The sequence below is a fragment of the Pezoporus occidentalis genome, unplaced genomic scaffold, assembly GCF_034315485.1.
Source record: "Pezoporus occidentalis ecotype Australia unplaced genomic scaffold, CSIRO_AGI_Poc_V1 ctg37, whole genome shotgun sequence".
Taxonomy (NCBI): Eukaryota; Metazoa; Chordata; class Aves; order Psittaciformes; family Psittacidae; genus Pezoporus; species Pezoporus occidentalis.
In genome coordinates, this window is record NW_026915691.1 from 1,685,530 (window position 1) to 1,699,501 (window position 13,972).

At 51.4% G+C, this 13,972-nt stretch overlaps 1 protein-coding gene across 6 annotated transcripts in view; it reads right to left on the minus strand.

Moving 5' to 3' along the window:
* Positions 1 to 934: 934 nt before the first annotated feature.
* TAOK3 (TAO kinase 3) overlaps positions 935 to 13,972 on the minus strand; it is an 87,838-nt gene continuing 74,800 nt past the window's right edge. For all 6 annotated transcript variants that reach the window (XM_062631156.1, XM_062631157.1, XM_062631155.1 and 3 more), the window contains 7 exons: positions 8,561 to 8,797; positions 7,836 to 7,964; positions 6,791 to 6,994; positions 3,214 to 3,453; positions 2,374 to 2,586; positions 1,798 to 1,980; positions 935 to 1,713 (listed from right to left, as the gene is read on the minus strand). In XM_062631156.1, coding sequence (XP_062487140.1) covers positions 1,552 to 1,713; positions 1,798 to 1,980; positions 2,374 to 2,586; positions 3,214 to 3,453; positions 6,791 to 6,994; positions 7,836 to 7,964; positions 8,561 to 8,797 — 1,368 coding nt within the window. In that variant the 3' untranslated portion in view covers positions 935 to 1,551. The remainder of the gene's footprint in view (positions 1,714 to 1,797; positions 1,981 to 2,373; positions 2,587 to 3,213; positions 3,454 to 6,790; positions 6,995 to 7,835; positions 7,965 to 8,560; positions 8,798 to 13,972) is intronic.

Below are 13,972 nucleotides of genomic sequence, written 5' to 3' on the forward strand. Positions count from 1 at the left end.
CACCCACCCACCCACCCACCCACCCATCCACCCACCCACACATCCACCCACCCACCCATCCACCCACCCACCCATCCACCCATCCATCCATCCATCCATCCATCCATCCATCCATCGCGCTGGGCTGGGGCCGGGCCCCACAATGACACAGGCACGCGTTGTGATGAACACTTTTATTTACAAATATAAGTAAAAGCTCTGACAGTTAATTCATGCTCTTCCTTGGAACCTGAAAAATGGGGGCGTTGGGGGGGGGTGGGGGGTGTTTTTTTGTTTCATTTTCTTCTCTTTTATTCTTAAAGTGCATGCAAAAGAAGTAAAGCCTTGTTTTTTCCTCTTTTTATTGTAAGAAAATACACAGTTTGAAAGTGTGGAGAATGCAAGATTCGTGACCAAGATTGGGGTTGGGGGTGGGCTGGGGGCAGGGATAAAGAAAAGAGAACCCAAGAACTAAAAGCAAAGAAAGCCAAAAGTAAAGCAGAGAACAGAAAGGGGCTGGGGATGAGCCGAAAGGCCAGGGTCAAGCCCCGAGCGCTGGGAGGGGAAGAGGGGAAAGGGGGAAAGAAGTAAAAAAAGTTCTGATCAGAGAACCAGTTAAAATACAATATGAAAATAAGTAAAAGCTCTCCTTAAATTTTTCCTTCTATACACAAAATACACGATTTGACAAAGCCCAATTTGTGCTACCGGGAATCCTGTGGGCTCCTTTTTTGAAGTGTCAATTCCCATTCTCTGCGACAGCAGAAAAGGATTTATGATACAATCAAAGAGCTGATGCCGAGGAGCGAGGCCCCGTCCCCTCCTCGGCGCTGCTAAAAATCACCACGTCTGCCCCCTCCCCGCCCCGTCCCCAGAGTCTCAATGTCACCACTGATATGTACAGCAGGAGTTAAGGTTTTGTGTGGTTTCCTTGTCCTGTAAAATGTATCAAATCTTTTTTTTTTGTTTTTTTTTTTCAATCTTTAATAAAATTTTTATTATTTAATTATTCCTGATGAATAAATACCAAAAAAATAAAGACTAAAATTAAATTATGCAGCAGCTGGTTCAGGTAAGGCTGCGGATTTGTCTCTCTCCCCCTGGGCTTGGAGCTTACCATTAGAATCGAGTTGGGTGCTTTTTTGCTTGGTACTTTCATCGATCGGTGGTAAAATGAGTGATTGCTCAAAAGCAACAAACATCCACTTGGGGGGGGGGTTGGGGGGGTTATAGCCTTTTTTTTTTTTTGTGGGTTTTTTGCTTTTTTTTTTGCCATTAAAATTGTCACATTTTGAATCATTGCACAGAGACATCAATACTGGGACATACTATGGAGAAGAACCACCAGGAGCTGTCCTGCACCGGGCTGGGACACGGGCCCCGGTGGCGGAAGGAGATACAGGCACTAAGTCCGACACGATGTCAGGAAGAGAGACAGAAAGAGAGAGAGCACTCCCGGTGACATGGGGAATGTTGGGTTTGCACGTTTGCTCCTTACTTGGTTTTACCTCTTTTTTGTTGTCTTTTTGTGTGTGTGTGTGTGTGTTTTCAATGGCATAAAGCAATCTAATCTCATCTATAGTCCTCCTTGGGATATTCTAACGTCACCAAATTCCCAAAGCCCATCCGCAAGCTCTCCATGTCAAACGTCTCAATCTCTCGCTCCTGCCTTTCCAAGAGAAACTTGATCCTCTCGCTGCGTTCCTTCTGCAGGGCTGCCAGCTCCTCCTCGATCTGCGGGAAGCAGAGGAGGCAGCCCCTTAGCACAGCACCAGCACCCCGACCCCACGGCCACAGCCAGGCACCCCGGGACCTTACCTTCTGCTCGAGATGGGCCCTGCGCAGCGACACCCGCTGCTCCAGCTTCTGGAGCTCTCTTTCATGCTGTGCTTCTGTCTGCATCTTGATTTTGCTCTGATACGCGTTGAGCAGCTCCATCTCCTGCTGCAGTTGCAGTCTCAGGGCTTGGCATTCTGCTTCTTGGGCCTCATCCAGCCGCAGCTGTGGGAGCGTCGGGAAAACAACGTTGGAATCTCCACGTGTAACTTCCCTGCTCCGACAGCAGGGACACGCAGCTCTGCCTTCTCGGAGTGCCCCTTCCTTCTCAGCACCAGAGCCTCTGGTGCTGGTGCCAGCAGAGGAAGGCAGCAAGGGCTTCATAACAGCAGCCACCACACACACAGAGGCAGGAGCTTCAGAGCAGACCCAATCCTAAATCCCCAGCTGGGAATGGATGTGTGTTCTGTGAGGTGCTTGTTACAAGGGGACAGTGTGTCCTGGTGCACTATAAAGCAGTTGTTACCAACCCAACCACGCCACGTGCTGCAGGGATGGATGGATTGACTGTACCCACATCCGTCAGCCCCCCTCCCTTGCCCAGGATGCTGCACCTACCGCCTGTGAGGCCATCATCTCATTGATGCTCTGCTCGTACTGCTCGGCCAGGATGGCGAGCTTCCTCGTCTGCTCGTCCTTCAGACTCTTCAGAATTGTCTTGTGCTCACTCTTTGGAGTTACTTCCAGCTGGTGATTCTTCAGTGCTTTGTACTGCTTCGTCTGCACTTTGCATGTGTCCTGGAACTGCTTTTTGATCTGCATTTCCATAGCCTGCCAAGGAAGGAATGGTGTGAAGAGAGTTGGGAATGGAGAGGTTCCCGGACATCCCAATGGGTGGGTTGGGTCCCAGCCCATCACCCTGCCTCCTGCCCTCCAAAAGTGTTCCCTTCCCCAAAGCCTCCCGTTTTGCTGTCCCCCCACCTCAGCGTGTGGAGCTGACAGCCGGTGAGGGGGAGACAAGTGGACAGAAGCAGTGTGCCTTTGGGGTGTTCACAGGAGGAACAGACATCCCCACAACAAGCAGCTCAGACGGCTCTAATCCACCTGGAGCCAGGCTGGGACAGAGCACAGCGCGCAGCACACCCATGCTCTCTCTTCCCTTTGAAAGCAGGAAGCATCCCCCAGCCCCACTCCCTATCAAGGTTTATAGGCTGATAGCAGCAGGGCCTGAGGAAAACGCAGCTCACCAGAAGCAAACACTGAACCATCTGCTGGGGATGAGCCTATTTTTACCCAGCAGCCTCAATCAACACAGCACTTAAAAGCCCTCAGCGAGCTCTTTGCTCTAACAGCTCACAACTTCCTCACACCAGCGAGGCCCTGTGCAAAGGAGAGGGATGCCAGGCAGGAGGCAGCAGGCCCAGGGACTGGCAGAGGAGGAAGGGAAGCTTCCGGCACCTTCAGGTTCTTTGGTTGCTGCCGGAGCTCCATGAAATGCTTCCTGTGCAGCTCCCGCTCCCGCCGCTTGTTGTATTCCAGCTGGTTCTCGAGCTCAGTCTGGTGCTGCAGCCGGATGAGGTCCATGCGCAGCTTCTGCAGCGTGTGCAGCTGCCGGTACTCCAGCTCGCGCGTGGACTCGTCGTGCCGGATCAGCATGGCGTGCTCCATCTCCTTCTGCGTCCGCTTCTTGTTCAGCTCCTGCGCAGAGCGGGACACAGGGAGAGAGCTCAGCAGTGGCAGGGTTTGTGGAGCTGGTGTCTATAGACAACACCGAGGGCTTCCATGTGCCATGGGGAAACAAACCCAGCAGCACGATGGGAATGGTGAAGTGACCACCATCCATCCATCCATCCATCCATGCACCCATGCATCCATCCATCCATCCATCCATCCGTCTGTCCATCCCAAGCGGTAGGACAAGAGGAAACGGCCTCAAGCTGCCCCAGGGCAGGTTTAGATGGAGCTGAGGAACAATTCCTGCCCCAGAGGGTGCTCAGGCATTGGAACAGGCTGCCCAGGGCAGGGCTGCAGTCACTGTCCCTGCAAGTGTTCACACCCCGTGGAGACGAGGCCTCAGTGCCATGGGTTAGGGGTGGCTTTGGCAGTGCTGGGGTAAAGAGTGGACTGGATGAGCTTAAAGGGCTTTTCCAACCTGGTTGATTGTATGATCCATCCATCCATCCATGCACCCATGCATCCATCCCATCCATCCATCCATCCATCCCTGTAACCAGCTCCTGGCTGCCCCAGGGAGTCTCCAGCAGGTGGCACTGGGACCACACATGAGCCCTCTGTGACTGCTGGGGGTCAGCAGTTGTTAACACACACATCCTGGCATGATGTATTTGTTTGGGGGGGGTCCTGGTTGCCTGCTGTAAATCACCCAAGCCCCTGGGAAGCACTGCGAGATGAGGCTTCCCTCCTATCACTAGTACTGGAATGGCCAAAGCAGAGGTGAAGAGCCCCAGCTCACCACATGGGGGAAGGAAACCCTTCCTTGCAAGCCAAGGATGAGGGCAGTGCTGGACTCAGCATCCCTGGAAGTATTCACAAACCATGTATTCATGGAGTGACACAGGACAGGCCTGGCACACACACAGTGCCCAGCACAGGGAAGGCCCCGTGCTGGCTCAGTCTAATGAGTGCAAGCCAATAAAGGTGTAATTAGAATCATACAATAGTTAGGGTTGGAAAGAACCTTAAGATCATCCAGTTCCAGCCCCCCTGCCATAGGCAGGGACACCTCACACTAAACCATGGCACCCAAGGCTCTCTCCAACCTGGCCTTGAACACTGCCAGGGATGGAGCATTCACAACCTCCCTGGGCAACCCATTCCAGTGCCTCAGCACCCTAACAGGAAAGGATTTCCTCCTTATATCCAATCTAAGCTTCCCCTGTTTAAGTTTGAACCCATTACCCCTTGTCCTATCACTACAGTCCCTAATGAAGAGTCCCTCTCCAGCATCCCTATAGGCCCCCTTCAGATACTGGAAGGCTGCTATGAGGTCTCCACGCAGCCTTCTCTTCTCCAGGCTGAACAGCCCCAACTTTCTCAGCCTGTCTTCATACAGGAGGTGCTCCAGCCCCTGATCATCCTCGTGGCCTCCTCTGGACTTGTTCCAACAGTTCCATGTCCTTTTTATGTTGAGGACACCAGAACTGCACACAATGCTCCAGGTGAGGTCTCACAAGAGCAGAGCAGAGGGGCAGGATCACCTCCTTCGACCTGCTGGTCACGCTCCTTTGGATGCAGCCCAGGATACGGTTGCTTTCTGGGCTGTGAGTGCACACTGCCTGCTCATGTTCATTTTCTCATCGACCAGCACCCCCAAGTCCTTCCCCACAGGGCTGCTCTGAATCTCTTCTCTAATTGCTCCCAGTTGCTGCTTGCATGTTGTCATCCTGCTGTAACCCTCAACACCAACAGCACCTGCAAGCAGGCTCTTCAGCCCGTGTGGCTGTTGTGCCTGTGAGAGGTTTAGGGAGGAGGGCAGGGAAGGAGACAGGGCCAGGTCTTGTCCCTGTTCTCAGCTATGAGGATGTTGCACGTTTCATTTAAGCAAAACAACACCTTGGGTCGTAAATGAGACCTGCTGGTGTGCTGGAATGGATCCCTGCTCACACAGAGGCACAAGGGACAGGCAGCCCATGGGGAGAGATACGGCTTGTATGCCTTCACCTAAGGCAGGGCAGCTTCCTCTCGTGTGCCAATCCCCATGGGAACACCATGTCAGCTCACACAGTGGGAACAGAGAGGGGCACTGCCCTCAGAACACTTTTCCACAGGAAGAACCTCTGGGATTGCTTAAAATAGCAAGAAAAAAAAGGCTTTCAAAATGGTCTGGGGTTTATCAGGGCCTGTAGGGACAGGCCAAGGGGAATGGCTTTAACCTGCCAGAGGGGAGACTGAGATGAGCTCTTAGGCAGAAGCTCTTCCCTGTGAGGGTGCTGAGGCGCTGGCACAGGGTGCCCAGAGAAGCTGTGGCTGCCCCATCCCTGGCAGTGTTCAAGGCCAGGCTGGACACAGGGGCTCGGAGCAAGCTGCTCCAGTGGAAGGTGTCCCTGCCTGTGGCAGGGGTTGGAACTGGATGGGCTTTAAGGTCCCTTCCAACCCAAACCAGTCTGGGATGCTGTGATTTACTTCAGGTGTCTGATCCAGCTGAAACGGGTCAGTAGGGGTGTTACTTCCAGGAAATAAAACACTTGGATCACTGTGAACATCAGGTCTTTGAAGGGCTTCAGTGCAGGAGCTCAGGGGAGTGTTTCCTGGTTAAAACACATGGCAGGTACCTGCATTCTGTTCTCATCCCTGCCACAGGGCTTACACACTGCGATAAGGGTGCCCGAGTCTGACTTTGCAGAGTCCTTCATTTTCAGGGGGTCTGAGCTGATGTCAGGATGGGATAGCTCCAAGCAGGTAAAACGCAGGGCAGTGTTAGGTGTATGCAGGCAAATGGGATGGTGGCAGACCAAGTATACGATCATGAGAGGCTTGTGACACTCACTCATTCTCAGCCTTCACTAGAACAGTCTTTATCCAAAGCTAACATTAATGAAGAACTGAGACACTATCGTGGTGTCACTACAAGTGACAATTCCTTCTCCAAGGTGTGCTTTGAGTGCAGGCAGCCACTGAGGCAAGGGGGAATGCAAGCAGGATGGTGAACAGCTTCCCATTAAAAGCTATCCCCATTCTGTGCACCAACTTGAGCAGAGCCCAGTGGAAAAGGAAGATCTCGTTACCTGAGGGTGACAGATGCAGACACACAGGACTGAACTGGTATTTCTGACACTTCCTCCTGCACCCTTAACACCGTCACTGGTTCAGCACACCTTTCACCTGCGTTAGTGCCCTTCAGCCACCCAGCACAACTCCCTCCCATGGTACCTTTCCAGCCATTCCCCCCTGGGTGGCACCTGGGTGCCCTGGGCTGTGACAGAAGGATCCCCCCAAAACCTCATGCCCATGCTTTGCAGCCGTGAAGCTGACCCCTAGCCGCAGTGCGTGGGGAAGGGAGGGAGGAATGCCTTACTTCCCGAATGTTCTGCTGCTCCATCTCGTGCCTCTTGATCATGGTTTTTCTCTTGAAGAAACGGCAGTTTTTGTCGTAGTAGAGTCTCTGCTGGCTGAGAAGATGGGCCTCCTCTTCAGCCTGTGTGTGCTGCAGGTTCTCCTTGTGTTTGGATATCCTTTCCTGCTTCTCTTTCTTCGGCGTGCTGTGGTCCTCATTCATTTCCTGCCGCAAAAGAAGACTTCCCTCAGGATCAGTGACACAGGACTGAGACCTTCGCTCACTGCCTCTCCTCTGGTCATGAAAGGACACTAAAACCCCAACTACATCACCAGAACCAGACTCATCCCTGGCCATGCCCAGCCCTGCTGCCTCCAGAGCTGTGTTCGAATGCAAGAGGAGGAGGAAGTGCCCATTAAACATCCCAGGGGCAGCAGCAAAACAACATCAGCACCCTCTGGCTGTCCAGGAAAGAGACTGGGTCAGCCCCAGGGGCTCCCCTCCCTTCTCTGCCCCTGTTCTACACAGGAGCCCAGCTGGGCTTCAGCTTTATTTCAGCAGGACTCATGCTCAGTTCTCTATTGAAGCAGGTACCCAATGGGGCTCCTTGCTGTTCAATTGCTTACCTTTATGCTCTGAACAGCAAGTGATTTGTGTGTGTGCTGGGATGCGGGACTTCAGTGATGCAGTTTTGGACAGATAAGCTATAAACTTAGTTACTACTTTGTCTGATTCCTGTAAGTGACCATTAAACAAATGGCACCCGAATGGGTGCTCTTCACTTACAGCTTGAGCAGAAAAGCCTCAACCCCCCAAAAGCAGATGAGGAAAAAGGGGAGGAAGAATCCTGTGAAGTCCTATTTCCTCTTGGTTCCAAAGCTCCTGCTCTACAGCAGGGTGTGAAGGCACCTCCAGCACACACTCACAGACTGGTTCAGGAACCTAAATCTGCTTCCAAGCCTGACAGTGTCCCTTAAACCCCTGGGCTGGCCCAGGTCTATCAGAAGGAAAAGCTGCTTTATGTTCATTCCACACCCCATCAGCCCTGGAAATGACAGTTTCTTGCCTCTTTAATCTTCTCCTTGCAAAGCTTGTATTGTTTCTTCTGACTTTCTAAAAAGGTCGCCAGGTCTTTCTTTTGCTGAGCCAAAATCTGTTGCTGGAATTTCTTTTCATCTGCTGCAGCTGCCTTTGCCTGCAAGGCACAGAGAGGGGGGGGGGGGAAAAGAGGAACAAACCACAAAGGGTGAGGAAGCAGGTCAGGAATCCAGCCCAAATCAGTGCTCTGTGGTGCTTTATGGGCTGCCATTCTCCCAGCACTGTGCTAGACAAAGCCACACGAGTATTCAGCCGCATGAAAGCCGCTTGCACAAAACCCCCATAATGCCCACATGCCTTTAAGAGTTCCCTCATGCTTCTTGCCTCTCTGCACCAAAACCAGCCCAGAGGGTGAAACCCCACTGCTTTACCATATGGATTCACACGATGAGTTTTAAACAGGCCCACTAACAGCAGCAAGCTTTGACCTGTCCTCAGCCAGGAGGCAGCAGCTCCCTCCAAGGCCTCCACAGGGCCTGTCAGCCTCTTTTAGCCATCGCTTGGCTGCAGCATCAGTCAGTGCCCATGGAGCCACGAGGCTTGGAGCTGGGAAGCTCCTGCATGGAACTGGCCAAGGCAGCTCCACACAGAGACCATGCAGGGAGCTTTAAGCGGTACGCCCACTGCCTTCTCTTAGAGCGCTGGTTCACCCCTCTCCCCCTGCCTTCAGGTACGCTTAAGGAGCCTCCTCACCTCTTTCTCCATCACAGCCACTTGCTTCTTGGCCAGCTTCTCCAGCTCGATGGACGAGTTGTTGGCATGGGTCTCCACCTCCTTCTGCAGCTTGAGGCGGTGCTCGTCCATCTCGGCCTTCAACTTGTTCTCCAGGGCGATCAGCTGCTTCTGGTGCTGGCGCCGCATCCGCTTATATCCTGACATCTGTTCCCGCAACTCGTTCTCCTGCTCATGCTCATGGATCTGTCTTGTAACCTGACGGTGGGAAAAGGGGACAAGTGCTACACGGCCTTCCTCACGGACACGGGGGCTCCATGTCCACTGCCTACCTGCAAACCCGACCCAAGGAACCAGCTGTTCCCGGTGTCAGAGGGTGCTGCTGTTCAACATCACCCATGAGGCCACTGCAGTTTCCCTCTCCTGATCTTTACCCCTGTCTTGTCCCCATGGATTCCATGTGTGTTTTCAGTGCCACGGCACAACTAAAGGAAGCAGCAGGTTACTGATCACTGCTGGAGACACCAGAGGAGATCTGGAAACAGAGGTGGCTGCTGGACAGCCTTCTGTGGACCCAGACTGGCATCCTGAGGGTGACATGGACTTAAAGTCTGCATCCATTCCAAGACCCCTCCCACGGTTCCAAGTCAGTCCCTCAATACCCATCCCCTGCACTCCTCCTAAAAAATGGCTTCTTAAAATCCAAGAAGATGGCAGCGGAGCTCATTCCCTACCAGAACAGGGAGATTCCTAACATGGGAGCACCGTCCTGGAGCTGCGTGCTCTGAACAGGACTGATCAGATGGTTTAAGCAGGGTTTAAACCCTGCTCAGCTGAACCAAACTCACAAGTTTCCATGTTCATTTCCATGCCCAAGTGTGGCCTTGTGAAAGGAAGGCAAAAAAAATCCAGTTAAGTTGTGCCAAGAATGGTCAGGAGTTTGAATGGGAATGCTCCCACTCCAGAAGGAAAGGGGCCAAAACGGGGTTCTCTTTTTCATGCAGCGCCAGGAACTTCATGTATAAAGATCTGATCTCCTGCGTGAGAGTCCTGGGAGCCAAAAGCTGGAGCCACAGAACATGTGCAGAGCTGCAGCCCCTGACTCTGTGGGGGTCTCTCCTCTCACACTTAAGTGTGAAGTGAAGAGCTCAGCCCTTTGAGGGTGATCACTGAAACTTTATGAGCCAACAGACCTGCAAAAGCCTTCCATGAGAGCCCAGAGAAGGAACTGGCACCTACCACAGGCATTGGGAGGCTGTTTGTCAGAGCTCTTCGAGGTCCAGATGCAGGATGGGATGGACCCACAGACCTCAAGTTCAACACTCACCAGCAGCCCTGTGCTTCAGCACCAGTGTCTGATAGGCAGCAGCAATCAAGAGCTCCAACAGCCAAGCTCACCCAAGGCAGGCAGCATGCTGAGATGCTGCCTCCTGCCTCAGCTCAGATGACTGCCAGCACTTGGGAGCAGTGTGAAGAGAGGTGAGGAAGAGCCTTCCAAAGCCTTCACCTTGAAACAGGTTAACAGCAATTCACAGTAAATGGTTACCAACCAAGACCGTAGCCGGAGTCCAGAACAGAAACAAGAGGTGAAAGGATGAAGGTACTGGACAGGCTCTGTCCTCCCTCTGCTCCATCCAAAGACAACCCCAGAGAGCAAAGGGAACATCTGACTGCAAAGCCTGACTCCAGTGCTGCGTCTGACTGACTCCAGTGCTGCGTCTGACTCCAGCACCAGGAAGGGATGACGGTGGGTTCACCACACCAGCAAAGTCAAACATGGACTGATCACATCCTCGTTGTACAAGGAATGCTGGGATGCTGTTTTGAAGGCAGCTGGGTTAAATACATACCTACACCTCTGGTGACAGCAGCCTTCAAATGCTTGAGACAAGGTAATTAAACAGATCTAAGACAGATACCATGGTAAGTCAGTTGTAGCAGTGACTGCAGCACGCACACCCAGCATTAGCCCTGTGTATTGCTGTAGCTCAACCAGTGACACCCGTCCTGAACTCACACATTTCAGTCAAGTTCAGCAAGAGTAAGATCTTTGCCAGCAGCTTCCAGGCCAATGACAGCTCCTCTGAGAAGTCATCCAGGACAAGGCAAACCCCCAGCACTTCCAAATGCCTTTTCCTATATTGAATGAGACGTGACTTGGAGAGAACTGCCTTGGTCGGGGACATGGAGACGTGGTAAGCACCATGCAGCAGGATGAGACCTCCTGTGCATGTCTGCAGCCATTCTGTGATCCACGGGACCTCCTGCAGGGCACGCTCCATCCCAAGACGTTGGCAGAACAAAGCAAACAGCGAGAGCATATGAAAAACTGAACGTAAGAACCCACCAGTGACTCTGCCATTCTCCCCTTTGGCCTCATCTCTGATGGGAGTTAGAATGTGCACTTCTTGTTTACATCATTCAGCTTCTACCCTTGCTGGCCTTGGCTGCTCCAAAATGTGTATCTCGCTTCCAGTTTTGCTCATCCCTACCATGACAAGAATTCCACCTTTGAAAGGTTTCACACTCGGTCTGGGATATTTATCTCCAGCAATAGGATGCAATTACTCTGTGTAACACTGGCTGGTAAAACTTGCCAGTCACAGAAGAAGATGGGACGTGAAAAAGCCAAAGGAAAACCAAAAGCAGCATTTCATTCCCAAAGACAGGCGAGAAGGAGAACAGGAGACTCGGTGGACATGGTGCAGATGTAATGTCTGCGTTCAGCATGCTCAGCTATGGACCTCATTTATCACCATAATCTCCAATCAAGACCAAGACTGTTCAGAGCTCCATCTCTTGGGACAAGTTCTCCAGATGATGATCTCAGGGCATGGAGGAAATTGGGAGAAATTAACTTTAGTGACTGAATATGAGCAGTTCAGTGCCAGAGAAGTACTTGAGACTGAGCATGGCAGCACATGAAGAACTATGGGGGTAAAGATTAAGCCCCTAATGACTGAACAGCTGGAGCAACCATGTTAGAAAGCATGTGGGTAAGTTCCAGTGGTCCAGTTTGTTCTTGGACAAAGGTACTTGGAACTTGATGAAGTCTTTCACAAACATAATCCCAGCAGTTATCACGGAAAGGAAAGACGACAATGGAATTGCTCACTGCACATATGCTGTCCACATCACCAGGAAAATGTTGGGATGCTTTGAAGCAGAACCCTGCAGCTCTATCTGCAGCATGCAATAATCCATCAGGTTATCAGCAGACCCAAAATATCTGTACCAAACAGAAGGGGTTTTATTGAGGTATGACGTCTTCTCAGCTCCTTACCTCTCTGTCTTTGGCACACACAGAGCTGAGAAGAGAGATGTCTTTTCCAATCAACTCCCACAGGCAGTTCACTTGCCATGAAATCCAAACTTCCTCCCTTCCACCTCTCCCAGAGTTTTGCTTTATGTAAGGAAGTTGAGTTTAGCTTCTTCAAACCAGCAGCTCCTCAGAGCTCCTTTCCCTACACTGTTTAACCAGGATACTGACCTCTTTCCTATAGGATGGTTGCTCTCACCTCTCCATAACCAAACGAAACACTGAGCTCCTCTTTGCTGGATGAAGCAGAGCACGGAGTGAGACGCCTCCAGCAGCCTCTCACAGCAGGAGAAGAACTTTGAGATGAGAAAGAACAAGTTCAGTACCTTTAGAGCCCTATGAAGGCAGCAGCCAGAGGAGTCCATTGGGAGAAACTCAACCATCTGGAATAAAGTGTCACTGCTTCAGCAGGAGAGGGTGCAAGAGCACAGCCATCATGTGGATGTACCTGGTTATGGAGTCAGACCTCGTCAGGGACCTGCTCACACCGACCTAGACATGTGGCTTTGTGGGTGCTGGAGGAGGTCACATAACTCTCTTGCTGGCATGTGGATGTCAAAGAGGATGCCAAGGCCTTTGGTAGAGTCCCCCATACCTGATCTTTCTATGAAATGTCAACTGTGAGATCATTTCATTTGAGAACTGTCAAAGCAGCTACTGAGGAAACACATGAGGAGGTACTGGGGAGTGAAGGGGTCAAAGCATGAAAGACAACCAGAAACTGCACTTATTTACAACACACCTTTCACTTAAAGACATCGAGAGGTGCAGTCTTACCATGCAGAAGAACCTGCACCTTTCCTTCTCAACAACTCTTTAAGCTCCAAGGCTTAGATTTCTAGTTTCTAGCTTACAATGGGTGGATGAGAGTCTGCAAAAAACCATGGAGATGTAGCAGGTACCTGATCTCCATTTCAGACAGCAACTTCCCCTGCAACAGCAGGAACATGCTGCAGGTTTTCCACCACTGTTCCAAGGGAGTGATGATCACCAGTGCCACGGGAGTGCCATAAAACAAGGAGAAATAAGAGGGGAGGGGACGCTGGTCTGCACAAAGAGCAGAGAAAGGTGGTCCAGAAAAGAGTGGCTGTTAAAACTGTTGCCTGAATGAAGACCAGAGGTAAGCTTCTTCAGCTTTCTTAGCTGCATGTGCTCATTTTGCCATTATCATTGGTTTTAACCCGAGTAACCCCAAAGCATCACTGAAAGACAAGAACATTCCCACCTTATTTCATTATTTCATCAGGAATTCTGTCCAGTTCCCTTATTATTCACATGATGCTTTTGCAGAGCAACAGGGCAGCGGAATCACACTTAAAAATCACTGGGACATGTGCAGTTTAGAGCTTCTGATGGAGCTCTCCTGTGACCCCTGCACTCACAGAAACTACTCAAGCTTGGTTTTGGAAAGAGACTCAGCTTCGGAGCTGAGAGCATCCTTCCAGCAATGCAGCCTCTCCCCCCTCTGCAGCATCCTGATCTAAGGGGGAATAACAAGGATTTAAGACTCTGGACTCCACCAGTAAGAACAGCAACATGCACAGCCCCGGCCCCTAACCTCAGTGCTTTTCCCTGCTCTCATGTTGAGGGGTGGTGTTCAGCAAGTCCCACAAACACAAGCTTTTCCACCCAAATATTACTCCATACTATTGAATTTGGGGCCAGAACTCCCACTTTCTGATTCTCTGCAACACAAATCACTGGATGTTCTCAGCTGCATACCCTATCTGTGGCCAGGAAGCAGCACCCAGTTGCTGAGGAACCAACTGATGGTCAGCAGCAACAACACTGGGAACACCAGGACATGCTGGTTTGCTTAGCTTTGAACACTGTGGGCTCTGGAGCTCACATTCCTACAGGATTACTCTTTCCAAGATGCTGCTGAAAGAGTAAATTAACACAGAGAGGTAAACAAAGCCTGAATTCCTGGTCTCACCTAAAAATTCCAGACGCATTTGGGTCCCTGTATCATGGCTGCCCTTACCTCTCCATGGGTGCTAAGGGGGCGGGCATGGGAGAAGCCCACCAGCATCATCCAGTACTGAATGCATGGTGGTAAAGTGTGAGCCAGCCACATCAGCACTCAATCCCAGGATGGACCCTGGTGGTGTTCA